The 25,743-nt window shown below is 36.6% G+C and overlaps 1 protein-coding gene across 5 annotated transcripts; it reads right to left on the bottom strand.

Annotated features, from left to right (window-relative positions):
* Positions 1-1,055: 1,055 nt before the first annotated feature.
* LOC148880955 (Tetratricopeptide repeat (TPR)-like superfamily protein) lies at positions 1,056-22,598 on the bottom strand. Of its 5 annotated transcripts, none has more exons than XM_088963091.1 (26): positions 22,257-22,598; positions 21,737-21,870; positions 21,585-21,646; positions 21,225-21,317; positions 20,340-20,412; positions 19,917-20,243; positions 17,379-17,446; positions 17,117-17,248; positions 16,334-16,375; positions 15,652-16,176; positions 15,356-15,513; positions 13,091-13,622; positions 12,934-12,996; positions 12,737-12,838; positions 12,021-12,338; positions 11,256-11,348; positions 11,042-11,143; positions 10,839-10,943; positions 10,578-10,711; positions 7,466-7,649; positions 7,097-7,228; positions 6,574-6,686; positions 5,391-5,481; positions 2,169-4,519; positions 1,916-1,988; positions 1,056-1,289 (listed from the first exon to the last, which is right to left on the bottom strand). In XM_088963091.1, the coding sequence occupies exons 2-24, from the start codon at positions 21,795-21,797 to the stop codon at positions 2,351-2,353; spliced, it is 5,679 nt and encodes a 1,892-aa protein (XP_088819217.1). In that variant the 5' UTR covers positions 21,798-21,870; positions 22,257-22,598; the 3' UTR covers positions 1,056-1,289; positions 1,916-1,988; positions 2,169-2,350. The 5 variants fall into 5 exon arrangements, with proteins under 5 accessions (XP_088819217.1, XP_088819220.1, XP_088819216.1 ...); XM_088963094.1 differs by having other exon boundaries at positions 1,056-1,357; positions 22,228-22,596; XM_088963090.1 differs by having other exon boundaries at positions 22,228-22,596.
* Between the last annotated feature and the right edge of the window lie 3,145 nt (positions 22,599-25,743).

Genomic DNA, 25,743 nt, shown 5'->3' with positions numbered 1-25,743 from the left:
GATTGTTCTGCAAAAAATGTTTAAAAATGCTTTCAAACTCGACCAACCTGCTCGTGCTGGATTTAAGCTTGATTGGGTTAACCTCAGGTTGGGACCAGGCCCGCCACAGCCCAAGGTTTGAGTCTTAAAGTTGGGTCTCGTTTGACCCAAGCTGTCGGAGTTGCACCCCTACTGAAGCTACATAGTCCTTTTTCAAGGACGGACTAAGATTCACGTAAAACCACAAGATGCATTTAGATAGAGGGAATTGAAGTTGTAGGAATTAGAATTGCGGGTGAGAATTCCAATCTGTAAGTCCCCAATTTGCATCAATTAAAAGACGTATAGACATCTGTTTTTTTTCGTGGATCAGTTTGGAAAAAAGTATAAATACAAATATGTACAGTGCAAATGTTTTGTACTGTACATATTTGTATTAAACATTTTTTCCGAACCCATTCTCCGAAAGATGCAGGTAAATGGTTCGAGAGAATGGGGCCTTTTCATGTAATGTCATGGAGGCAGCAAGCTTCTCTATGACCAAGGCCATCACTGGGAAAAGGATTTTATCTCAACACCCAACTTCTCACCATTTTCCCTATCAAATTTGTTCTTTTTTTCTATGAGCAAACAGTTTTTTAAATAAATAGTTTTTAAACAAGGCACCGTTGGTAATATATTCACATGAGCAAAACAAAGATTTTTCCTCCTATTTTGGGAACACCAGAAATGTTCCATTGGAATGTCACGAAATACCACATTAGTTGATTTTTTTTTTTTTTTTTACCCTCTACTAACATTCCAGTTTCCAGTTCCATTTTAGATGATACAGTCTATCCAATGCAATAGAAAATCGACTTCAAAAACAATGTGAAAAGTTGCATTTAATTTCATTTTATCTCTGTAATATACTTCAGTAAGAATATTTCATTATATATGCAGGACTGGGCCCATGAGTTTGTGGCCTCGAGGTGATTTTTTACCGCAGAGACGGAACAAATTCCTAAACGTGAATTTAAGATAGAGGCCCGACTAAAATATTAACATGTGAAACAATTATTCAGTAAGCATATAAATGAATATAAATTAAACTGGCATTATTTGTTTTGGCAACAATGTTGCAGTTAATAAACAATATGGAATTAGGATGACAAAGACAACATCCTGTTAATAAATCCAATACGTGTTTCAGATAAAATTTAACCAAACTGGCGACAAAATCCGTTGTCCTATGGGAACCAAAAAGATGTTACCTTAAGACACCCTACCAAAATTGAGAAATAATTTACCTCTCTGAACCTGCACATCAACTGAAAACACTAGTCAGACCGTGTGATGATTTTAGGCTTCATATAATACAAAGGATGAAGGCATTTTCCTGCAATACATAAAATTACATATAGGAGAATGATTCTTTAAGCTATATGATGACACTTGCCTACAGAACTACCTATAATATGATCCACTCAATGTTTGCTCAATTACAAGCCAACTGCACTAAAATGGAAGAATGAGATGTGGAAATTCTGGACAGGTTGATGCTTACATAGTGAGCGAAATTTAAAATCCAGAAACAGGGAGAATGTCTGTGAAACCAAACAGTTTTTAGTTAAAACTCTTTATCCTCAAGGCTGTGTTTGGTTGCAATGCAAATAAATTTGCACTGATGCAAAATCATGGCAGTGCAAATGATTTGTGTGTAAATTCTGACCTATTTTTGTTTCAAATTTTAGCTTATTTTGTTTAATTGCAGTACAAATGAAGTAAATTAAGACATGAAGTGCAAATAAATTAGCACTGCAACCAAACACAGCCTAAATGTCTACATATTCAAAGAGGTTCCAATTATTCTGATGTTTGAGTTTTTTCCTTAACAACTCTTTAACCTAGGCTGCATTAATTTGATGACAATCTAAAATTAGTTATAGAATAATACCTGATTTAGACATACGACTTCCATTATTTCCTCAAAATGACTGCAGATGTGAGCAGATTGCTTCAATGAAGGTCTGCATCATCAGCTTTTGTGTGTCAGTATAAAGCTTGAGAAGGATATATGAATATAGTACTCTAAGTTGTTCTAATCATGTGGTTGGTCATGTCAACATTATACGACGATCACCATAAAACATGAAACCCTGGTGTCAATAACTCAAAATGCATGGACTACAACAATGACAGGAACTAACCTGCAATCTTTTGGCATGATTTGTTGTATCAGCAAAACGGGAATGTAACACATGATCATTAAAGCCGGAAGCACCTTATTTTCCAGCCTATCTTGGACTGGGTATAAGTTAAGAAATTCATCTTCTAATATTCTCAACCTTCCTCCTACAATTCTATAAAAAGGAAAAATAAAATAACCCTCTTATGAAACACTTGCAGTACTATCTTCACTTGAAGAAATGTTAGTAGATTTTGGAACTTCACTCCCTCTGACTACTCTGTTGTAAATGACTTTGAATGATTGTGATCCATATGGCCTATTGAGCAAACTTATTGGCATTCTTAAAGTTTGTTTTCGGTTTCTTCTCCCCCTTATCAAAATGCTGAAGCTCCCCTCACTATCCATCTTCCGAGTATGTCTAGACACATTCTTCTCGCCAACCCCTACAGAGTTCTCTCGTGGACTAATGTTGTAGCTTAGTTCATCCCCAGATGATTCTATTCCAGAGCATTTTAAGTCGCCATTTTCTTGCTTCTTTTCCAATGCAATTTCAGTTACTCCAGTCCCACCATCCAAAACTTCTCGTGCTAGATTACCTACATCTTTCTTGGATTCCCCCCCATCATTCAACTCTACCAGAAGTGTTGAAGCTGAACTTGAGCCTTCAATACTATTGCTTTTCATTTTTTGCGCCAACACAGGATCAGGAATTGGTTCAACAACAGGTGGCAAGACAGAAAAATCCACAGGATGGCAGCCAGCAGGCCATACTGTTCCTGGAACAAACTCTGATGCATTTGGGTTCATATTGCATTGCCATGCAATATGATTGGGATGAAACGGGTTGCTAGTTACAGGGTAGGTGCTGGGTACTGCTTGGGGTTGAGTATAAGGTGGGTACATGAATGGTAAAGGGTGTACCATGTTTGGGGTTCTAGGGGGAGATGGGTATGCATGGACAGTGTGGTGAGGAGAGGAGCAAATAGGAGTCAATGTTGGCAGGACAGGAGCAGGCCCTGGATGAAGAGCCATGTTTACTGGCCAAGGGGCAACAGCTGGAACAGCACCAGCACCAATAGGGAGACTAATGTTCATGGCCACTGGTGGGCCACGTATAATGGCAGGAGATGGGTTGAACGGAGCTGCTGATGCAGATAACTTCTTGTTGGGAATGTCTCGTGCATCAACTGAATTCAAGGTCAAAGTTTTCTCCTTTATATCCTCTCCTCCTTGTACTAGGCCGTACTTATTCTCAGGCTCTGCACTGCTAGATGTAGCCTTTTCACAGTGCTCTTCTTTGGGAGCATTGTCAGGAATTCCATTACTATCAGCTTCTATGCTTCCCTGCAGGACATCATGAACCTCATTTCCACCAGGTGTAGCCACTTCTATATCTGGAGATACTGTCTCAGAACTTTCTACAGTTTCATTCTCTGGTGGGGTTTCAATAACTTCAGTTTCATCTTTCAAGTGAGAAGAGGAATCCAAAATGTAATTCTCGGTCTTTTCCTCCGTGGTATTTTCAATCTCTAATTTCACAGATATATCATTTTCCATTGCTTCATTTTCCTCTTCATTCTTCTTAATATTCATTGCAGCGTTACTGGGGATATCACTTTGGGAATTCCGGACCTTCATCTTAACTATAGTGCCTGGTGGGGCCAGTGCTACTTCCTTGTAAGAAGGAGATTTACCAAGACTAATTATTGTGTTGTTCTGTAAAGCTTGTGTAGCTTCATTTGGTGCAGAAGAAGGCTTGGGTTGAAGCACAGTACTGGATATCTCATCTCCTCCACTCTTGTAAGTATCTTTTACTTCAGCTATGCTAGAAGATGGCATTGACTTGATCCTGTATGTCACAGCTTTAATTATTTTTCTGCTAAACCTAGTGCCCGATGAGGTATTCTTTGCAGTGTGATGATCCATGTAGCTTCCACCAGTTCGTTTCTTTATCAAGTAATACCTACTGTTCTGATACACATTTCTTAATCTAGATTGATCTGCTTCAGTAACCAAATCCTTTTTCTGATAACTGTAGACCCTTGCAATATTTGGCCTTCTTTGTCTTAACCGCTGCCCAGACGACCCAGATGATCGGGGCCTTTGGACTGGTTGCCATCCATCATCTCCCTCTGCATTTGCTTCTGTTGAGAATTCATTGACAGTCACTGGCTTCTCCTCTGTAACTTCCTTCACCACCATCTGTTTGGGTTCAATTTGACTAACAGGTTCATGGTCATTCTCTTCATTATTTTTAGGTTCAGGAATTTGTTTCTCTTCATTCTCTTCTTCCAAAGCAGCTGTGGATGAATCTTTCGCTGCTCCTTCAGTACTTGCTAAGTTGAAATTCTGGGTAGATATTTCCTTTACCTGCAAAGAAAAAGTTCAATGGTCATTTTAGGCCTGAATTACAGAAATAGGAAGGTTTGGAAATGCAAGAGATATTGAAGCCTGAAATAATATTGGACATAGAAAAACAGTGACTTTTAGCAGTCAACTAACACTCGTAAAGCCATTTTATTCTCAGGAAATATGGTGACTCAAAACATCAGTGGGGTGAACATACTCAAGCTGAACTTAGATACCAAATGTGTTGAACTTTACAAGAATGCAAGAAGTTCAGTATTTCCCTCAAGAAATCAAAAGAATATGAAAATAAAAAATTCAGATAAATTAAAAGATAAAACCTATACATAGAGCTTGGGTTCATATAGGGAAGAATCAAGGAAGACTCCTTTAGAATCACTTATATGAAGAGAAAAAAAAATCTTGAAAAGCCTACTGATCAACTAGATATCAGTTCATCTAGCAAAAAAAAAAGGGAGATCATTGCATATTGGAAATTAGAACCTATGACATTACATAGAAATTTTGTATTTGTATGATTGTCTTTTTGTTTTTGTTCCTTTTATTTTTCTTTAGATTTTTCATTTGTCTAAGTGAGAGCAAGAAGGGTTAATTTCTCATCTCTAGTACTTTAGTACCTATGAATAGAGATTATGATAAACAATCCCATCTACACAACTCGTTGCTATATATGTAGCCACAAAATTTACTTATTCTGACCAACAATATATTACATTTACACCACTTGGATGCTCCAGGTCCAAAGATCAAAGCAATGGCATGATCCTACTGAAGTTACCTTATTAATTAAGAAACTAGTTGGCTATTTAACACATTCATCTTAGATGGTGCACCGAGAATGTCTCGAATAGACCATGAAGAAAATTCATCATACCTTTGTACCCAGACTTTTCCTCTTCACTGCCTCTGCTTCTCTTCCTTTTGCATCTTGATTAGGATTAATGTAGTCAAGTAAATCTGACACACTGTCAAGTTTTGAGTAAACAACTTGAAACCATTAGCCATTAGGACTTCAAATTTATGGACTATGTGAAGAAGCATAAGATAGCTACTGGTACTACAAACATCAGAATACCAGCTTTATGTTACAGGAATATATATATATATATATATATATATATATATATATATATATATATATATATATATATACATATGATAAAATGATCCATAATCTGATGCACTCTACATAGTAGATCTCTTAGGCCACTTCTCCAAATTGATGGCCTAGCCATCTGATCTCTTTTCTGCTTTTTCAAAGTCATACAGAAAATTTCAAACACTTACCACTATAAAGGTGGTTAGTATCATCCAGAATTTGTCATTTACCCCATATTACAAAGGGGACTGGAACCACTAAATTTTTTTAGTCTTGAAGATCCACTTTAAACGTGTGGATCTTCAATCTGGACAGCAAGCACTCTTTATTTCACCATCCAATCTGGATGCAAGTACTTGTTATTGAAAAGACAAGTACAATACAGTAGATTAAGTAATGAAAGTTATTTGGGGTAGAACATAATCTTGGGTGGCATCACATAGACTTTGAAGAATATACCATACAGCTCTTTTCTTTATACCAGTGATCTTTTTGTGTCTACTTGACTGAAATGGTTTTTTTTTGGGGATGTACAAAGATTATATGCTCCTTGCCCAGTGTCTTATTGTGCAGGGCTTTGTATTTTAGCTTTTCTAAAAAATAAAAATGAAGTGACATTATTATTGAAAGGGAGGACAGGTTGCAAAATCAACAGAAAGGATAATGCAACCATCCCTAACTTGGATTTGTCACAGCATGGATTTCTGAGATTAAATGTTGATGGTTGTGCTTTGGGTAGCCAAGGATAATCTGATGTGGGTGGAGCTATCAGAGATTGTTAGGGTCCATCATTTTAGAGAGGCAATATTTTTGGCCTCAAGGATGGGTTGCAGCTTTAGATGAATAAAAAAGGTGGCGTATTAGGAAATGACAGAGAAAACCTTAGTCCTGTTGGTATTTTCAGAATAATCAACCACATAAATGTTACAATTGAACTGAAAACGTTTGTAAATAATACCTCAGGTGGCCTTTGCTAGCAATGGATGCATCAGGCTTCCGGGTCCCATTTCGAGCAGCTTCTTGCTGTTCAAAAGCCTTAGACTCAAAATACTCTAGCCAAGCAGCAGCATCCTGTAGTGTTTATCAACAAGACAATGTTTATGGGCATCAAAAGCTAAACTTGTTTTATAACTTGCACTACAGTTGAAATTGAGTGCTGATTCAAACCATTTATTTTTTAGAGAAATAAATGATATTAACCACACAGTCCATTGCATTATTTTGGACAGGTCAAAATATTGTTTGCATAACTAATTAAATAAGTTTCATGTTATGGAATGCAAATTATAATCAGATCCTCATGGTTCATGTCATGGTTATCCACCATCTGGCTTCCAATTGGACATTTGGGAAGATAACTTATATAACAAATGACAGGCTTGGCAGCTAGGTTGAAAAGAACTCCTCTAAGATCCCAAAAAAATTGAAAAAGAATGAGAAATATTTCTGCCTTCACTCAGTGAATCGAGTATTGAAGAAACCTGTGTACGAAGATCATCTGGACCAAGCTTTGCTTTGAGAATTTGTAAGGTTGTCTGCTCATGCTGAACACTTAAAGGGTATGCTTCCATCAGTGAGAGAGCAATAGCTATAGCATGGTAGCTTGCCGCAGTCTGTAGAAGATTGAAACAGATGTAGCTTAGCCTCTAAGGTGTAAATTCAAATTTCCTCCTGAAAGTAATCAGGCATTATGTGGAACAACTAAAACAAATCTAGATTATTGCAAAAGATGGTCAATTAATTAAAATTTATTAGGGCCATGACAAGATCGTAATTACAAGCAAAATTGCCATTCCCCACTAAATCACAACAAGAGCATACAATAATGAGAAAAATGGCTGGAAAGGGACCTGAATATGGTCTGGACCTAGTAGCCTCTGGTTACACTTCAGAGCTTTATGGAGGTATCTGAGAGCAACATGAACATTTCCTAGGCCTTCCTCCATCATAGCCACATTGATGTATGTAGCAGCAGTGTTTGGATGAGATGAGCCACAAGTGAGATGTAGAAGATAGAGTGCACGCTTTACATACCTGATCAATATAAATAAATAAATAAGAAATATGATAAGAGAAAATTCCTAAGCAGGTTGTATAGAAGTTAAAAATTGTGTAGATATCTCATGAAATATGTATTGATAAAGCATGAATAGTGTGGCAATGAAAAGCTAATCTCAGCCTTCAGAAATTATAAATTGGAAGCTTTCAGGTTTATATCCTATGGAAAAAACCAGGGAGAAGTCCTGGGCCTCCTGGCTACTCAAAAATTGAAAATTTTAAGGGCAAAAGACAAATATCAATTGGTATCAAATAAGATGAGATGGCAATTCCACATGGTCAAAATACAATAAAACATTAACTGGTTCAGATGCCAGATTATCCAATTAGAATAACATCTATGTCCTAGGCTCCAGAACAAGAAATTGTCCAAGAAAAGATAGACAGATTGGATGTTTATGATCATCCAGTTGATATAACCTATTAGTACAAATCAACTTAAATGTGGTTGGAATGCTTAAAAGCAAACAAGAAAATAGCAATAAAAATAGAAGAAAATCAAGGATATCATGTATGGCTTTGAAAATTAGCCAAATAGAGGCAGGCTTCCCTGATGAGAACAAAAGGTGGTGTATAAGTAGTGAAGGAAGAAAAAGATACATGACAAATTTTCCTAACTAAAAGTGACAGTATGTGTTTCACATGTAATGATGTAAATATGACAGTGTCTAACACAGCCAAATTTGGAACTAATTTAAAAGTCCTTGTTAGGGAAAAAAAGTTTAAAAAAAGGGAAAGTGTTGTCCACAGTATTGGCTTAAGTGTTATCTTTAAGATAAAGCAAGTCTTTCCTGGTTTGATAAGCCACTCCCAAGGGGCATTCATTAAGGGTAGACAGATCAAAGATCAAGTTTTGATATCCAATGAATGTGTGGAGGATTTAAAAGAAAAAAGGGAAAAGAAAGGTTTTGTGTGTAAATTGGACTTGGAGAAAGCTTATGTTATGGTTGATTGGTCCTTCCTCTTGGACACTTTGAAAAATTTTGGGTTTGGAGAGAGATGGTGTGGCTGGATAAAAGGGTGCCTGAAGACATGTCATTACTCAGTCCTAGTCAATGGAGTGGTCAGAGACTTCTTCCCAGCAACCAAAGGTTTGAGGCAAGGGGATCCTCTTTCTCCTTTCCTATTTACCTTGGTAGCAGAGGTGTTCGGTAAACTTATCACAAGAGCTGATAGTTTGGAACTTTTTAAAGGCTGGAAGATTGGGAGAGAGAGCACAGTTGTTACACATTTGTAGTTTGTTGATGATACAATTATCCTTTATGAGAATGTTGATCCGCAGAAGGTAAGTAATCTGAAGCAGGTGATCAAACTGTTTGAATTTGTCTCTCAGTTAAAAATCAAGTTTGAAAAGAGTTGTTTAGTGGGATTTAACCTGGGAGAGGAGGAGATGGTTGGGATTGCAGAAGCTTTAGGTTGTCCAACAGAAGGATGGCCTTTGAAATATCTACGTATGCCTTTAGGAGCCAACCCATGGGAAGGAAGCTTTTGGAGCCCAATACTTGAAAGATGTGCCAAGAAGATGTCATCTTGGAAAAGAAATTATGTGTCTCTAGGGGGTTGTATAACTCTGGTTAAGTCCACTCTAGCAAACCTTCCAGTTCTCTTCCTCTCAGTTTTCAAGATGCCACAAAGGGAGGTACTGAAACTAGAGAAGATCATGAGGGATTTTTTTGTGGGAGCCTAGCAAAGTAGGAAAGATGACCTGGTGAGATGGGATCAAGTTTGTAGAAGTAAGAAGCAAGGGGGTTTGGGGTTAGGAAATATAGGGAAGAAGAATGAAGCTTTACTGGGTAAATGGCTGTAGAGATGGCCGTTAGAGAGAGAAAGGCTTTGGCACAAGGTTGTGGGGAGTATTCATGGCTTTGCAGGAAATGGTTGGGATGTTGGAGTGTCGTGGCAGGCTACTCTAAACTCTCCGTGGAAGGATATTCATGGTATTCTTCCTCAATTTCTCAGCCTCATAAGGTATGATGTATGTACTGGTGATAGGATCATATTTTGGGAAGACACCCGGATTGGTAATTCCACCCTTAAGGACCTTTACCCTTCTTTGTATTCCATTTCCCTTTTTAAAAGTGAACTCATTCAAGGTTTTGTTTCTTTCTCCCAATCCTTTGGCTTCAGTTGGAATTTGGGCTTTAGAAGAGATCTGAGAGACTCTGAACTTGATCAAGTTGCCTTGTTACTCAAAACCCTAGACTTCATTTGTTTGGGGGTGTATTCAGGAATGAAGAGGGACAGATTGTCTCCCTATTCTCTGGCCCAATTGGAGTGGGGGATGCGGTTAGTTCATAGGTGAAAGTGGCTCTACAGGGATCACAAATTGCTAAAGAGTTGAACTTTAGGAGGTTGATCATTGAAGGTGACTCTAAAGTGGTAACCAGGTGGCTGAAAAAACCGGAGACAGTAGCTTGGTCTTTTAGGGGAGAGATGAGGAGGTCGGAAAATGGGCTGGCTGACCTACTAGCTAAGCATGGGGTTAACAGAGATCACTTATTCTGGGCTCAATTGTAATTTTATTTTGTATGTAAGGTAGCAACTCGTGCCTTCTGGGAGAACTCTGTTTTTGTAACCACTTGTCAGTGTACTTTTATATTTTAAACTTTATCTTAATAAAATTCTTCATTATTCATCGGAAAAAAAGTATAAAAAATCCTGGTCTTGCTAATCTAGACTGACTTGAAGTAAAAAAAACTCAAGGAAGCAAAAAAGAAAAATTATTGAAGAAAGAAACTAGGGGTAGGAAAGGTTTTGAGTTTTAGCATAAAAAATCAGGTTATTAATAATGCATTTGAACAACAAACAAACCAACACATTTGTCAGCAATCTGACAGATAAATATATGATGAACACAAGTAAGCCCAAAACTTTGTACTAAATAGTGTAAAGACCAGAATGTACTTGAGAGCCAGTTCTGTGTGTTGAAGCCTGTAATAGAAAACTGCAAGATCCCCGTAACTCTTCATTGTATCTGGATGATCAAGTCCTAGCTCTCTCTCATTGATATCTAATGCCTTTTGTTGATAAATTGTGGCCTATCATTGAGAGATTTCAAATTAAATCAGCTTATAACAGAGACATATATTTATCCATCGATGCACATGAATACAATTAAATACAAATTTGAGGTAGTGATAAAGCAGAAATAGTTAGAGGCTAGACCTGACTGAAGTCTCCTGTGTGATAAAGAACTACAGCCAGAAGGCTATAGGCTCCTGCTGTCATCCGATGGTAGGGACCACAAACTGCTACCAGCTTTGCGAGAGCCTGTGCATAGCACATGTACAATAAGTAAGATACTAATACAATAATAGTACTTTGGCTGTAACAGAAATAACTCTTTCAACGTCCTGGAAGCCCAATACCTTCGTCCCATAGCTGACTGCATCTTCAAGCTTTCCCTTGTCTAAAGCTGTCTTTGACGATTCCAAGAGTTGTCTTCCATCTGCAGATGAGCAAGCAGCTTGCTGCAAAGAAACACAGAAGATGCATTTAAGTAAAGAATATTTGCCTATTCATTTCAAGACGACAAAATATCTGTTTCATTATTCAAGGAAGAGAAATTATGTAGCTCATCACCTTGTGCACTGGTACCAGACTAATAATGTCCACTTTCCGAAAAGGGTGTTGAGAATCCATATCAAAATCCCTTGGAGCCAGCTCAATACCAACCTAAGAAAATGCAAAAGCAGGAAGATTTCTAAATATGCCAGCAAATACTCGTTATCTTATCTTCCATTTGGGTTTTGTAAGTGACAAACTATATTGTTACCATGTAAAATCTATATTCTTACCATGGGCTTATGTTCCATTCTTCTCTTTAGTGATAATATGATATATGGAAAGTTACATCTAGATTATTCAAATTGGAAAGCACAACCTGTTGTCTGTGAAAATCAAGGCTCATATCCAAATGATACGAGTCATAATATGGTCGGTCCAGATAACTCTTCTAGGTCCAAAAAAAATCAAGTTGGACAGTCATAGCAATTATGCTATTAAATTAAATGAGAGGAGATAAGCCAAAAGAATGTCACTGTTGGATATCACAGTTTGTATACAGGAATCCTCTTGGGTGCTTACCATTGAATGGAAGGTTCCAATTGCAATGGGCATCTACCATTTAGACAGAATAGTCAAGGACACATCTTTTCCATTTCCCTCTTTTGACTGTAGTTGTCTTAAATTTTATGCAAGTTCCACTAGAAATATGTCATAATCGTTCTGATTATCTAATTTATTACAATTGGACATTGAATGAAAATATGGTTAGTGATTCCAAACCAACCACAATTGTACAAAACAGATTGCATATTTTGAAATTGAAAGGTTAGCATTAATTACCTTATGGCACAACCCACGCAGAATTGCAAATTTTCTCACATCCTGGTAGTTTAAGCTACTTAGTTCCCATTCATATCTCCTCATCAAAAAGACCTCAATCCATCTCCACACAAGAGCATGCACATTGCAAGAATGACTGGACTCTTCAGTTTCAGGAACCCCAAGCATCAGGTTCAATGCAGCAGCTATTGAAACAGCCATATCTTCAATTTTAGTGACAGCTGCAATCACAGCTTGCAGAATATGCTTGAAAGCTCTTACTATCATCTCGTGAATACAGAGTGATTGTACATGTGATAGCCTTTCTGAAAGCTTAACCTGGTTAGAAAAAGGTAAAACAAAATATTTCTTAATGCATCCAAAAGTAGTAAACTTGTAATTGTCCATAATTTTAGATATTGAAAGGCAGAGACATGATTATTTTGATCTAAAAAGAAAGAGAGAAGGAAAAAGAAAAAGAGAAGGGATAATGAGAAGTGGCAAACAAAAGGGATAAAAAGACTGCATATCTACAAGTAGGTACAAATAAACATTATTAAGATGAAAGAAGCTTAGAATTTGTGACTATTGAGAAAAAAAGAAAAGAAAGAAAGATAGTACTGACCCTAAACATACAAATAGGCACGTTCTTTCCGCACCCTCATCCACACACACACACACACACACACACACACACATAGAGAGAGAGAGAGAGAGATTTGGTATAATATACTAACAACACGTCCAAGAGAGCACATTCTGAGGCCTCTTGTATGCATGAAGTCTGTTAGAGTCCGGCCGTCAACTGGGGAAAGTTCCAATGAGCCAAAGTCTGCAACCTGTAATGTTTGAAACACGACTATTAATCAAAATCTGAGTAACCACATCTAGTGGATGATAAAAAACGTCCATTCATAATGAAGTCAGTACTTACAAGCTTAGGAAGAGCAATTTCATTATAATATTTCTGAGACATTTCAATTAGCTCCTTCAGCGACTGTTAATAATAAATTAATAATTGAATGTCAGTCAAAACATTAACAAAAACAACTCTGTTGTATATCTTTTAACAATCTCTAGGATGACATTACCTTGCAATGAAGTCCCGTTTCTGATTCTTTTAACCGTGTAAATGCAGAATCAGACAACAACCTTTTTAGTTCAAGTTCATTCTCATTGGCTTTGATTTCAGCTTCTGATTCCGCAGATTTTGATTTAGCATTTTCAGCTTCCCCATCAATACCCTCTGCAGGAGATTTGCCATCTTCATATTGTACCTTTTGATTGCTCTCATTTGATTTCTTTATGTTGTTCTTAAGAAGCTTAAGAGGCTTCCCAAGTCCCTCAATCTTTTTCTCACTCTTAGACTTTTCATTAGATATTTTCTTATCTTTTTCTGCATTCTTTTGATCTTGTAAATGTTGTATCCAGCACGCTCCTAGTTCCCACCTCACAAAGATATCTTGTTCTATTTCTTCTTCTTGAATCTTAGCAAGGCTTTCTCCCAACACTCTCACAACAAAAGCCCGAGCAGCATCAAGCTCTTCACGCTCCACATCTTGTGAACGTGAAATTGTTTTATTGTGTTCTGAGGCTAGTCTTTTGTGAAGAAGCAACCTCAAACTGTAATCAACAATTTTATTATAAGAATTGTGAATGGAAGTGATGAAGAACAGGAACCAAGCACTAGCATCTGGGCATGCACATCCCAATCTAAACATATTTACTAAAGGATAGAATCACACAATATGTGTTTTCTTGTTAAAAAGCGTGTCAGAACCAGTATCTAAAGAACATATAGAAACTCAAAATGAAATTATGGAAATCCATGAATATGTTTACACCTCGTATACGTACTAAAAAAATTATAAATTTATGTAGGACATATATGGGATGCTTAACCTTCTGCAAAAGAATGCCAAAGGTTAGGTCCATGTCCAGTCTACCTATCCCAACACCTGGACAATCAGGACTGTCATTGGGTATTGGTCCTTTTACATAAGTCAGAAATCCTTTTCTAAAATTTTTTGGTCTTACACATGCAAATTTCAAACCATGGAATGGATTAAACCCACCATTTGATGGGCCAAATTGAAGAGCTTCAAGGTAATAGCACAATCAAACATCTGAATCTAACTGTCATATCTGTTGACTATATTCCAGGAAGAATGTCATAATATTTGCCAAGAAAACAATAATAAATTGGATGGCTATGATCATTTATACTAGTAAAAGTATAGCCTTGCAATTCTCCCCAGTTGACTCCTTTCACTAGTGTTTTGCATATTACTGTCTGTATTGTAAATCAAGAAATTTTTAGATTGTAATAACAAGTTAGGGTGTTTTGTTTCTTTTGACAATAAATTATATACATGTATGCATATGCTAACTAATGGTTATGTTTGAATTTGTATATATAAACAGATGGCATTGAATACTTTATGTTGCTTCATGTAGAGAACCCCAGATAGTTGAAAGAAGGCAGATGAAGGCAATGTTTGTGCTGTATACAAATTGGTGCCAATTTCTGGAACATAGTTAGGAGCCATTGCTTGGTGCAATTGTAAAATACTAAAATCTCAGGGCAAGAGTGAAAACGCAGGTTAGATCTGAGAGTAGCCACTTTATGCAGAAAAAAGAGAAAAAACAAAGATTAGGTCCATATCCAATCTACCCTAGATAGCAAGGACGAAGGATCATTATTGGGTAATGGCCCTTTTCTAAAACATGACTAACTTACCATTTTGTTTTGAAATGTAGATAACCCCCAGATAGTTGAAATTAGTGGGGGTGCAAATGGACCGGATCATGACCCGATCTGATCTGAAGTCCGATCCTATTTTGTCGGATTTAGGCATACCCATTTCGGATTCAGATCCCCCCCCCCTCCAATCTGAGAAGATCTGGCCTTATATATACATAAATATATATATATATATATATGTTATTTATTTATAAATATATTATTTATATTTCATTTTTGTAAATTTGATATATTATTTATTTTTTTATAAAAAAATATGTATATATATGATGAAAATAGTTGAGAAGATACTTGTATTTTTTTTGTTTTTCTTTATTTAAATCGGATCGGATCAGATCTGAATATCCGACTTCCTCATCAGATTCGAATTCAAATCCATGTTTGTAAGATCCAATCGGATCTGCTCTTAATAGTATCGGATTGGATTCAGAGAATGCCCTGATTCGAATCCAATCCAATCCGTTTGCATCCCTAGAAATTAGGTTGATTAAGATTGAAGACAATGTATGTGCTATATACAAAATTGGCATATCTTTCAAAACATGACTATTTTATCATATTCATTTGAGATGTTGAAGGTGGTGATGAGAACCTGTTAACATTGAGAGCATTGGCACCTCCTTCAGGCTGATCAATGGTGTCCATGCATCGAGATGGAGGATCCACTTCACTGCTGTTTATCTGGTCCACTTTCACAATAGAAATATATCCACAATATCTTAAATTGACAACACCTAGAGTGACAATATCCTGCACTTAAGGGTACAAATTTTCTGTCACTGTTTCAACTGAAGCAGATCTCAAATTAATGACTAAAGGTAAAACAATCTAATGTTGGAGAAAACATCACCATAGATTAGTCATAAATTTGATTTGAGAAGTTCTTACATGGGCTGCTGTATTTTCATCTGCAGTAATCCCTTTCAGTAGGTTTCTTTCTACCAAATGCTGTGCATCCATTCCTGTTGTTTGATTCCCATCAATCTTGGTATCTACCTTAATACTAGCATTGGAAGTATCTTTCATTATGGTAATGCTCAAGTCCCCCACTCTCTCAATGTGAAGGATTTTGCCTTTTCCAACAGATGGCGTTGAATCCAACTTTCTCATAACATTCCGTATTGCTGAAATGGCATTGAAAATTGCTACATCTACAAATAGGCCATGTAAAAGGAAAGCTTTCCTATCTCTGCTCTGTCTTTCCTCTACTGTCTTGCAAGGCATAGATGCGAGAAATGAAAGCTCACTAGCCCAAGGTATTAAATTATATTTCCCATCTCTTCCTAAACCACCTCTATTTCCTCCCCATGTTTCATCCTCCACTGGGAGAGGAGGGAAAGCTGATGGTGATTGTGCTGCAATAGGAGGAACAAGCCACGTGTTTGCACGGAACCCATAAGGGAGATTACCAAACTGCAGAAGAGGAGTTAGTCAATAGAAGCAAGAACAATTAGAGCAATAAAACTAAAATGTAGAACAGAAGGCATTTTATGAAAAGAAAAAATGCCAAACATTTGGAAATGTCTGATACCATAGGCAGAGTGGAACACTATCAGGATGGCTTATATACCTTGTTACGCTCTGAGAATGCTTTCATGAGATCATCATAAGCCTGAAATATAGGGAATCAAGTTCACGTGCAAATTTCAATCAGATGCTCAATCAATTTAAAAAAAAAATGCATGACTCATTTAGAGAGTAAAGTTGAGAATGGACCCAGAAAACATCTCTGACTCTAAGAAATGAAACCAAGAAAAAGAAATCTAGATTAACATCTTATTTAAAATTTAAGTTAATAAGGATAACAAAAAGTACAAAGGATATCAGCATGATCTAGTTTGTTTATTTATTTATATTGTGTTTTTCTTGTAATATTTGTTATTATTAGGAACCCAACCCTATGAATTCAGTTTGAGCAATGCTGCTGTGTCCATCACCATGTCCATGATAGGTAAACTGCTCCACTGATTCCCGATACTGCATGGCATTGGAATCAATAAGTAACGTTATATGTCAAATCATTTTTTCTCCAACACCATTGGATACTGGAAGCTGTCATATTGGATTCACTAATTCAGGCCGTCTGTCTTAGTGTCTTATGGGCTAACAGATCGACCTCCTGTCAGATAATTTGTACATACAGGATCACTCTTTTTTTTTCTTCTTCTTCTTCTTCTTTTTTTTTCTTTTGTAAGAAGTGAGGTTACTTTGCTAATAAAGTAAAGTTTATTGAGGGAAGAAACACATTAATTGATATATGTTTCCAAAAATCAGTAGTTAGAAACATGTTCTCATAGTACAGCATAGCCAGAGGGATGCGTGTGCTACACACACACAGGGAGGCAATACTAACATTGTCGAAGGCTCTGCTAAGCTGTCGTAACAGATCAACAAGGTTGTGGCTCAGAAGCCGCTGCTTTCCGACACTATAAAATCCTTTGCTGCAAACATCAACAAAAGCCAGCTTTCCATTACAGAGCTTTATCTGCAAATCAACAAAGCAGCTTATTAGGACCCGTGAATTAGCTGGTACCAGACTAGTATCACAAATAAACATCAACCAAAACATGTATACTGATAGACCGCAAAAGAAGGGGTCAGTTTGAAAATCTTACTTCGAGTGAGAATAGATGGTTGTCTGGTAAAATCTCTTCCGTTCGTCGTTTCGTGGTCCTCCGTATAACTGCAGCATTACTTACAATTCATCAATTTTGAATTCAGTGTTCCTTGAAGTATGGTACTCGCATGAACATAACACCTGATTCGCTACCAAATCTATGATTCCAGTTAATTGGTTGTTTTTCGGATCCATATAATAGTCGAACCATATAAAAGGGTAAATTGCTGAACCTCCCTTTAATTTTTTAATTCCCTGAAGTTTGGTAATTTTAAGGGAAACTTTTGATTAATACCCTATACTTTCGGCCTATTGCCATTTTGGTCCCTAAATTTTGAAATGCACAATTCAGTGTCTGAATTTTCAAAACGTGACAGTTCCTACCATTAATCAATTTGTTAATCAGCCGTTAAATGGTATTTGAAAAGATACAAATGCCCTTCAAATATCATCTAATTCTCTTTATCAATCATTCAAACATTGATATGAAATGAACATCTCAAATCCTTACCTCTTCTATTCAAGAAAGTTGAAGTCTCGTTTAATTCTCTTGAACAGAAGAGGCAAGGATTTGGGAATATAATGCTTTGATGGTTGATAAAGGGAATTGGATGACACTTGAAGGGTATTTGTGTCTTTTCAAATGCCACTTAACGACTAGTTAATGATGGGTATTGGATTGGCACGTTTTGAAAGTTTGGATGCTGAATTGTCGTATTTTAAAGTTTGGGAACAAAGTGACACTAGGCCCAAAGTATAGGGTACTAATCAGGAATTTTCCCAAAGGCTATATTTGGTTTTTAAGGAAAAGGTAAGGAAACCCATATAAGGTTTGTAAAGGTTTCCTACCTTTCCTTTACCTTTTCCTTCAAACCAAACACAATGTAATTGTAATCACCTCCTAAAGTAGATCCCCTCTATTAGAATCCTCTAACAAGAGTCACAAAAATATCCATGCAATTACTATTGCCGCTAATTTATATAGAAAAACAATACAATTTATGAACAACACAAAAAATAGAAATTTTAAAGTTGTAGTTTTTTACCTTTGAGTGATTGTAAGGATCAAAGTATTGATACGTATTGGCCGATACATATCATGCTGATGGCTTCCCGAAACGCCCCTCCAGGGGTTGTATTGGGTCAAACACTGGTTCAGAGGGTAGTCGGGCCTTAAATCGACCCCTCAGAATTGGTTACAAAAAAATAAATAAAACCTAAAAAAATTACCGATATAGGCTGGCTTGTGTCGATACTTTGAACCTTGAGTGATTGATATGAAAGGCAATTTTAAAAAATAAATCAATTTCAAAAAAGAGATTGAAAGGGTTTGGAGAAATGATTCATATGAAGATAAAAATTGAAAAACACATATGCTTGTCAAAATAAGTGCATGGGTATTTTGTTTGCAACCATGTCAACAAACTTAGGAGAGGTTTTAACAACATCTAGAAACTTAAGGTAAGTTTTAGCAATTTACCCTTTGATAAATTTATAAGTGCCCCAACCTTAGTTATAATTACCCTTAAATTTCATTTGCAATTAAAAAATAATAATCCTCGGTTGGCGATATTATCCATTGACTTTTGTCTGCAACAAAGACCTTCTAAATTTTATTTTGTTACAAATACCCCCTCCCTTAAATTATGTCAATTTACTCTGAAAAATATTTTCATTCAAGTTTACAATTTTTCAAATCTTCAAACTACTCGCTGATCAAAAAAAATCTTCAAACTACTCTTCTTTATTTATTTTCATTAGTTTTCTAAATATAATATTGAATTCTTCTTAGTATTTATAGCTTGATTCAATTATTCAGATGGCAGAGTTTTTATAAAAATAAATTTAAGGTTTTGTTTTTTTATTTATTGAAAAAAGAATGAAAATTTTTTAAAAGGCATTTGTTTTAGTAAAATAAAATAAAAATTTAAAGAAACTTGTTTTTTTTTTGTCATTAAAATGATTTTTGTTATTTTAACGGGTTTCATTTAGAAATCAATCGTGGTTTAGTTTAATTGATTCAGATGAATATTTTAGTGATTTAACGCATTCCGTCCTCTGCCGCTCTTCCTTTTCGAATTAGAGAAACGAAACCTGATAACGAGGGTTCGAAAACCGACTAGGGGGGTATTTCCACAAAGTGACAGTTCGAAGAGATCTTTATCGCTAATAAAAAGTTCAAAGGGGGTGATTGTCTGACACACAGTATGGGGGTCATTGTAATTTACAAAAACATCTAATCATTTTCTAATTTCTAAAATGCGCCAAAGAGGGCGTAGCTTTGAGCTAAAACGTGGGGCCACGCACATACATCGAAGACCGTGAATCGCGATGTCCACCGGCATAGGTAATTTCACCTTGCCAAGGAGGGGAGCGGATTAGATGGTGACCAGCCAGAAATCCAGGTTCTTCAACCCAGCACACTCGAGTCGAGTTTTCATGCACATTAGCACAAAAGCAAAACCCTAGGCAAGAATCACCCATCAACGGTTCTACCCCCAAAAAATGAAAGGAAGAAGAAGAAAGGTTTACGTACACTGAATAGGAGGCGTGAGATGCGAGAGCGAGAAAAACTCATAGAAGCTCCCGAGTTTAGGGCACGCGCTGCTCATCTCCCCTTCGCCCTCGATCGTTCCATCTTTGGACGACGATGAAGAGGTGTGCTTGACGTTAGCCTGAGATTTGCCAGGTTGCTTGCTGTTCTTATCCTGCGCACCGCCTGCAGCGCACTTGCAATCCTTGTTCGCGGTCGCAGGCACTGCCGTTGCATCTTTTCCCGCCGAAGGACCGAAGCAGATTGTGCAAGCCACGATATCCAGCAGTCGTCTAACATGCGCCACCGCGCTATCCTCATCGTACTCGTCTGTTCCAGATCGATCATCGACGTGAGAGAATGAAAAGAAAGAGCTTATATTTTTCAGTACTTTTCCCCGAGTTAGGTTTCCCAAACCCAACTTACCTTCGACTAAGGTTAGAACACAGGGCTTCAAAGCAGATACGTCAACCGTGTCCTTCAATCGCGGGCCTCGGATCTGCAATGCAACAGACAAACACACATTACACTCCTCAACATCTTTTGGAGTGAAAGTTTTTGTGTTAAAAAGTTAAAACAGTGCCACCACGTAGATAATAATATAATATAATCCTAATCCTACTTCCTACCTGGTAATATTAACTTATTAAAAGACCAAATTACCCCTATGGGACCCCCTCCCCTCTCAATCCTCACACAGCACAGCACTTGAGCACAGCCACAGTATGATGCTGTCAGACGGGATATATGACCATACCAATACCATAGTACTATACAAATACAATGGACCGATGGAGTCGGGGAACATCGGATATGGTGGTGAGTAGATTCCAATCTGACCTACCAAAATTACACTCTGTCTTCTCACGTGACTCGAGTGCTCTTTTTCCCTTTACCAACGAGTAACGCCGTGTTTTCTTTTTCTTTGCTGCAAGGTGCAAGTAGTTTCCCATCTTTGCTTTTTTTGATGGATGGGTTGCGAACTTGCGATTTGCGAACGAAACACTTGGTGCATTACAGCTCTAATTTCTATGTTCTAACCTAACGCTTATGAGTTATGACAACCACCATACAGTGAATTGAAGAAGGCTGCCTTTTGCTAATTCTACCACATTTCTTATTATATTAATATTATTAAATTAAGGATAATTAATTATATCCCCTCGGCCCTCACTCAGATTATCAAGATAAATGAAAAACAAATATGCCTTTTCAAGTTTTGCATAGAAAACATTAATTCTATAAACGGACGGAAGGCTCTTCTCATTTTCCATTTATAGATGCTTCACTGCAAAGAAAATATCGCCTTACCTCATGAGATAACGAAAAGTTGGTAACGCTGCAAGTAATTGCGTTGACAGACAAAAGCCGACGAACATCTATTATCCTGTCCGTCGATATTCCCTGCTCATCGTTTCCAAATTTTTAGCAGATAAAGGGAAAAAGAAAGAGAATCTCCAATAAGTCAATGAAAAACGCTTGCTCGCAAGCTAGATATGCTATGATTATAAATGTACGTCAACGGTGAACCAGTCGGAAGCAAAATCAGTGAGACCACTGCGCAGAGTGCAGACTGCTAAGCTCTCTTCTGTTATTAATGCTCAAACTAACATTCAATGTTGCGAAACGATGATGAAATTTTCGGACGGTAGAACGGTGACAGAAACTGACCTTTAGAATAATACGAGATTCATCGGGGAGATTCACGGCGATGTCCACAGCAACCGGGAGGACTGCAATGTCACGTAAAGAGCGAGAAATGAAGAACATCTCCTTGTGTCTGTAAGTTGTGATCAAATTTTCATTGATAAATGAGTTCTTACCCTTCTCCTCTTTCTTCTTCTTCTCTCCTTTGGGCTTGCCCCGACTGCTCCTAGGTGCCATTTTAGATATAATTATTAGTATCGAACCTGTTTAATTAGCTGAAACTCGGAGTTCGGGAGGTGAAGCTCAGAAGCTGCTTGGCACAGAGAAGGACTGATTAATATTTCTATTCCTGTTAAATATTGAGTTGGCATAATAAGAATAAGATTATATTATGAACTGGAAAGAAAAACAAGGGTTCTGGGAAGACCCAACGAAGCGAGCAGGGATATCTCATCCTGAACCCAACAAAGTGTACATGTGTCTCATAAAGAACTGAGATAGAAAACCCAGAAAAATACTCGGTTGCAAATTAATCTAATTAATATCTTTTCAAGAAAAAGCAGCAATTGCTTCTTCTTCTTCTTTTTTTTTTTTTTTTTTTTTGAAGAAGAAGAAGAAGAAGAAGCTAATTCTTCTTCGAGAGGTTTGTAACTTCAGAAGGAATTACCAAGAAACCGAGCAAGGCGAATATTTTACAGGTTAAGGATTGAAGAAGCAACAAGAGTTTCCAATCGGCACTTGAGCTCTGAAAAACGCAGCAGCAGCAGCAGCAGGAGTAACACCAGTTGTATACCTCCCTCTCTCTCTCTATATATATATATAACAAACGAGTGGGTAAAATAAACCTAAAGTTCTAATAAGACCTCCGAGAGGATCAGAGATTGGATGATGAAGAGGGATTCGCCATTGAAAAGCTTATTTCAAAGCTCTCATTCGGAAAGAGAGAGAGAGAATGCGAGCGAAAGAGAAAGAGAGACAGAGATACAGAGATAGAGAGTTGGTATGATAAGGAAGGAAGGGCGGAGATTTAGCAGTCAGAATTCAGAGAAACATGGCATGGCATTTTATGACAGCGTCTGCCTCATACAGTAATTATCATTTTGTTTTCCAAATATCTTTTTTTTTTCTTTTTTTCTTTTTTTTTTAATTTAATTTTCTAGGGTCCAGACGACAGACAAACGTTTGGGTCCATTTTATTGACCCAAAAGACGGTCTAGTGTCGATACCCGAGTAGCCAACTACCAATCCTTAATTTCGAGCGGCTCTCAGCTGGTGATGATGAGATGATCAGATCAATTTGATCTGACGGAGCAAAAATTAAGCAATATGGGACCCATCACGTAAATCAACGATGAGTGTTAAGGGTGAATCAGTCAAAGACTTTGAAATATATTTCCATTGTTCCTGTGCCGTGGCAGCAATTGCTTGGGTAGATAAACCAAATGCGGCCACCGATCAAAGCTGACGTGGCTCACCTATCCCTCCATACACCCATTAGTGGAAGCAACAGCGCTTGGTCCCGAGTCCCGAGTCCGACCACCCAATTTGCATTATGTTTTTAGCTTAAAAAAAGAAAATATATCAAATCATTTCATCTCATCCCAGCCGTCCAATTAATAAATGAAATTTGGCACAACAAATCTTTTTTTTATATAGGTTTTCTGTTTTCATTCCAACAAAATGGGTAGTGTTTTGATTGGTAATATGTACAGAAGAAATTTCCGTCTCATGAGGATTAACTGACGGGAATTGAGAAGCTCAAATTCAACAAAAAATGTTCATGGTTTAATTAATTAATTAAAATTATTCAGAAGTAGTCACTGAAATCTTGAGCAATGCTTATCTACATACATTTTGAAATTTCTTGGAAAAAATATATTTTCTTTTACACGTATTGCCAAAATGTGGAATGTTGCGTCCAAGCATGAAGCAAACGCAACACGTAGTTTTCCACCATGAGAACGATTAGAACGACAAGACATTTTAGGGTTTGTTTGGTTTAGAGTTAGAATTGGAATTAAAATCTTCAAAATTCGAAATTGAAATGACTCATTTTTATGGCTTACTTGGTTCAGGAATGAGAGTGGAAATTAGAATCAGTAGGAGTGGGATTTAATTCTCAAATGGTTATTTCCTTAAATGGGGGGATTTCAATTCCAAGAAAAAGATAAAGAATTGCCATTCCCTCAAATAGGGGATTACCATCCAGCAAGTGAAGTCTCAATTCCATTCGGATTCCAAACTCCTATTCGCGTGAACCAAAAGAAGTCTCAATTTTCATATTAATTGCTAAGGTTTTGTTTGGTTGCAACATGAATTTCATTTGTGCCTAAATGTATGAACGCGTGACAGCATGAAACAAGCGAATATTAGGCTAATCTTGGCTTTGGTTGTGAGGAATACAATTTAGTTTTATGTGAAAGAGAATGGAGAGAATGGGAAGGTCGAATGTTTGGGAAAGGTGAGGCATGAATTACATTGGCGTGATACACACTTTATAGAGATCGTTCAAATTCTACATCCAATTTCCGGGTTGCAAAATTTGCACTCCCAATGAATAAAAATTTGGTAAACTTGTATAGTTTGCTCCTCCATATTCAGTCCCCAGTGCCTCTTAGAATCTAGAATCATTGGCCAGAGAGAGATTCCTAGCTAAGAGTAATAACCTTCAATTTTCAGGCTGTGTTTGGAAATTGATTTTAAATTTTAATTAATTGCTATATTATAAGTGGTCTACTTGTTGAGTCATCACCCATTTGGGGATGCCAAAACAGTTTCCACCTGTCAAAAGTAATAGAATTTAAACCAAATTTCATCTCATTAAAATAATTAAAGACTGGCATCAACATAGGGTTAATACACAAATATATTTTAATTTATATACATATAGGTTGATATAGCATGGATTGATGCCACAATAACTTGCCTTGTGTATCAATATATACACAGTCTAGCTTATTCCTTCAAAAAAAATGAAAGTATAGAACTAAACCCAAGATTTTAGGCTATTTCATAAGAACTAAAGCCAAGATTTTTCACCATTATTAGCAAATTTTAACTCTATATATAATCAAAAAAATCTGTTTAAAACATGAAACATATAGGATACAGCAAATGATACACATAGGCATACATGTATAACTTGGTAAAATAAAAATGTTAAAATTAAAAAAATAATAATAATAATCATGTTTAAGTTGAAATTATACATTTGCAAATAGATAACTTTACTGAAAATAATTAGAACTTATTGTAATCGACTAATTAATCTTATTGAACATAGACCAAAACTTTGGTCCTTGTGCTCAGTTTGGGAAGAGTACAAATACAATTCTCAGAATCTCACCAAAATGGCTAATTATAAAATAAAATAACTCATAAGAAAATAGGCTTAATACAATTGAAAGCCAACATGCATTCGCATGCATGCAACTAAGATCACCACACATGCATGCATGCACCACCCAACACAATATAATAGATCATAGATGCATTGTATTGCGCTCCTTGCGTTAAACATGTGATTTATGCAAACAATGTAGGAGTACAAATACAAATATGTAGGGTGCAAAACTATGTATTTTTACTGTGTATATCTGTATTTGCACTCCTTCCAAACTGAGGCTAAGGCTGTGTTTGGTTGCAGTGTGGATTTATTTGCACTAGTATAAATGTATGGGAGTGCAAAAGAATAAAATGCAAATTCCCGTTTAATTCTGTTTCGGATTTTACTTTAATCTATTTCATGCCTTAATTTACTTAATTTTTACTGCAATCAAACAAAATAAACAAAAATTCTAAACAAAAATAGATCAGAATTTACAAATCAAACCATTTGCACTGTCATAGTTTTGCATCAGTGCAAATTTATTTACATTGCAACCAAACATAGCAAAATGCTCAATTTGGAAGGAGTATAAATACAAATATGTCGAGTGCAAAACCTTGTATTTTATATTATTTTGTATGTATTTGTACTGTACATGTACTTGTATTTGTACTCCTTTCAAACCGAGCCTATGGCTTGCAATGAAAACAATAAAAAGATAATTGTAGGGTCATTTGACTCATTTACTTTCTATGTCTTCTATTACATAAAAGAGAAGTATGAAAAACCAGCTTTCTACTTCGATTCATGGGTGACTACGTGAACATTTCCTTCAAGCTCTGTTTGTTTGCATGT

Source organism: Nelumbo lutea, chromosome 1, assembly GCF_056320005.1.
Source record: "Nelumbo lutea isolate HS-2025 chromosome 1, American lotus-T2T, whole genome shotgun sequence".
Lineage (NCBI taxonomy): Eukaryota > Viridiplantae > Streptophyta > Magnoliopsida > Proteales > Nelumbonaceae > Nelumbo > Nelumbo lutea.
This window is presented reverse-complemented; position numbering and strand designations above follow the sequence as displayed.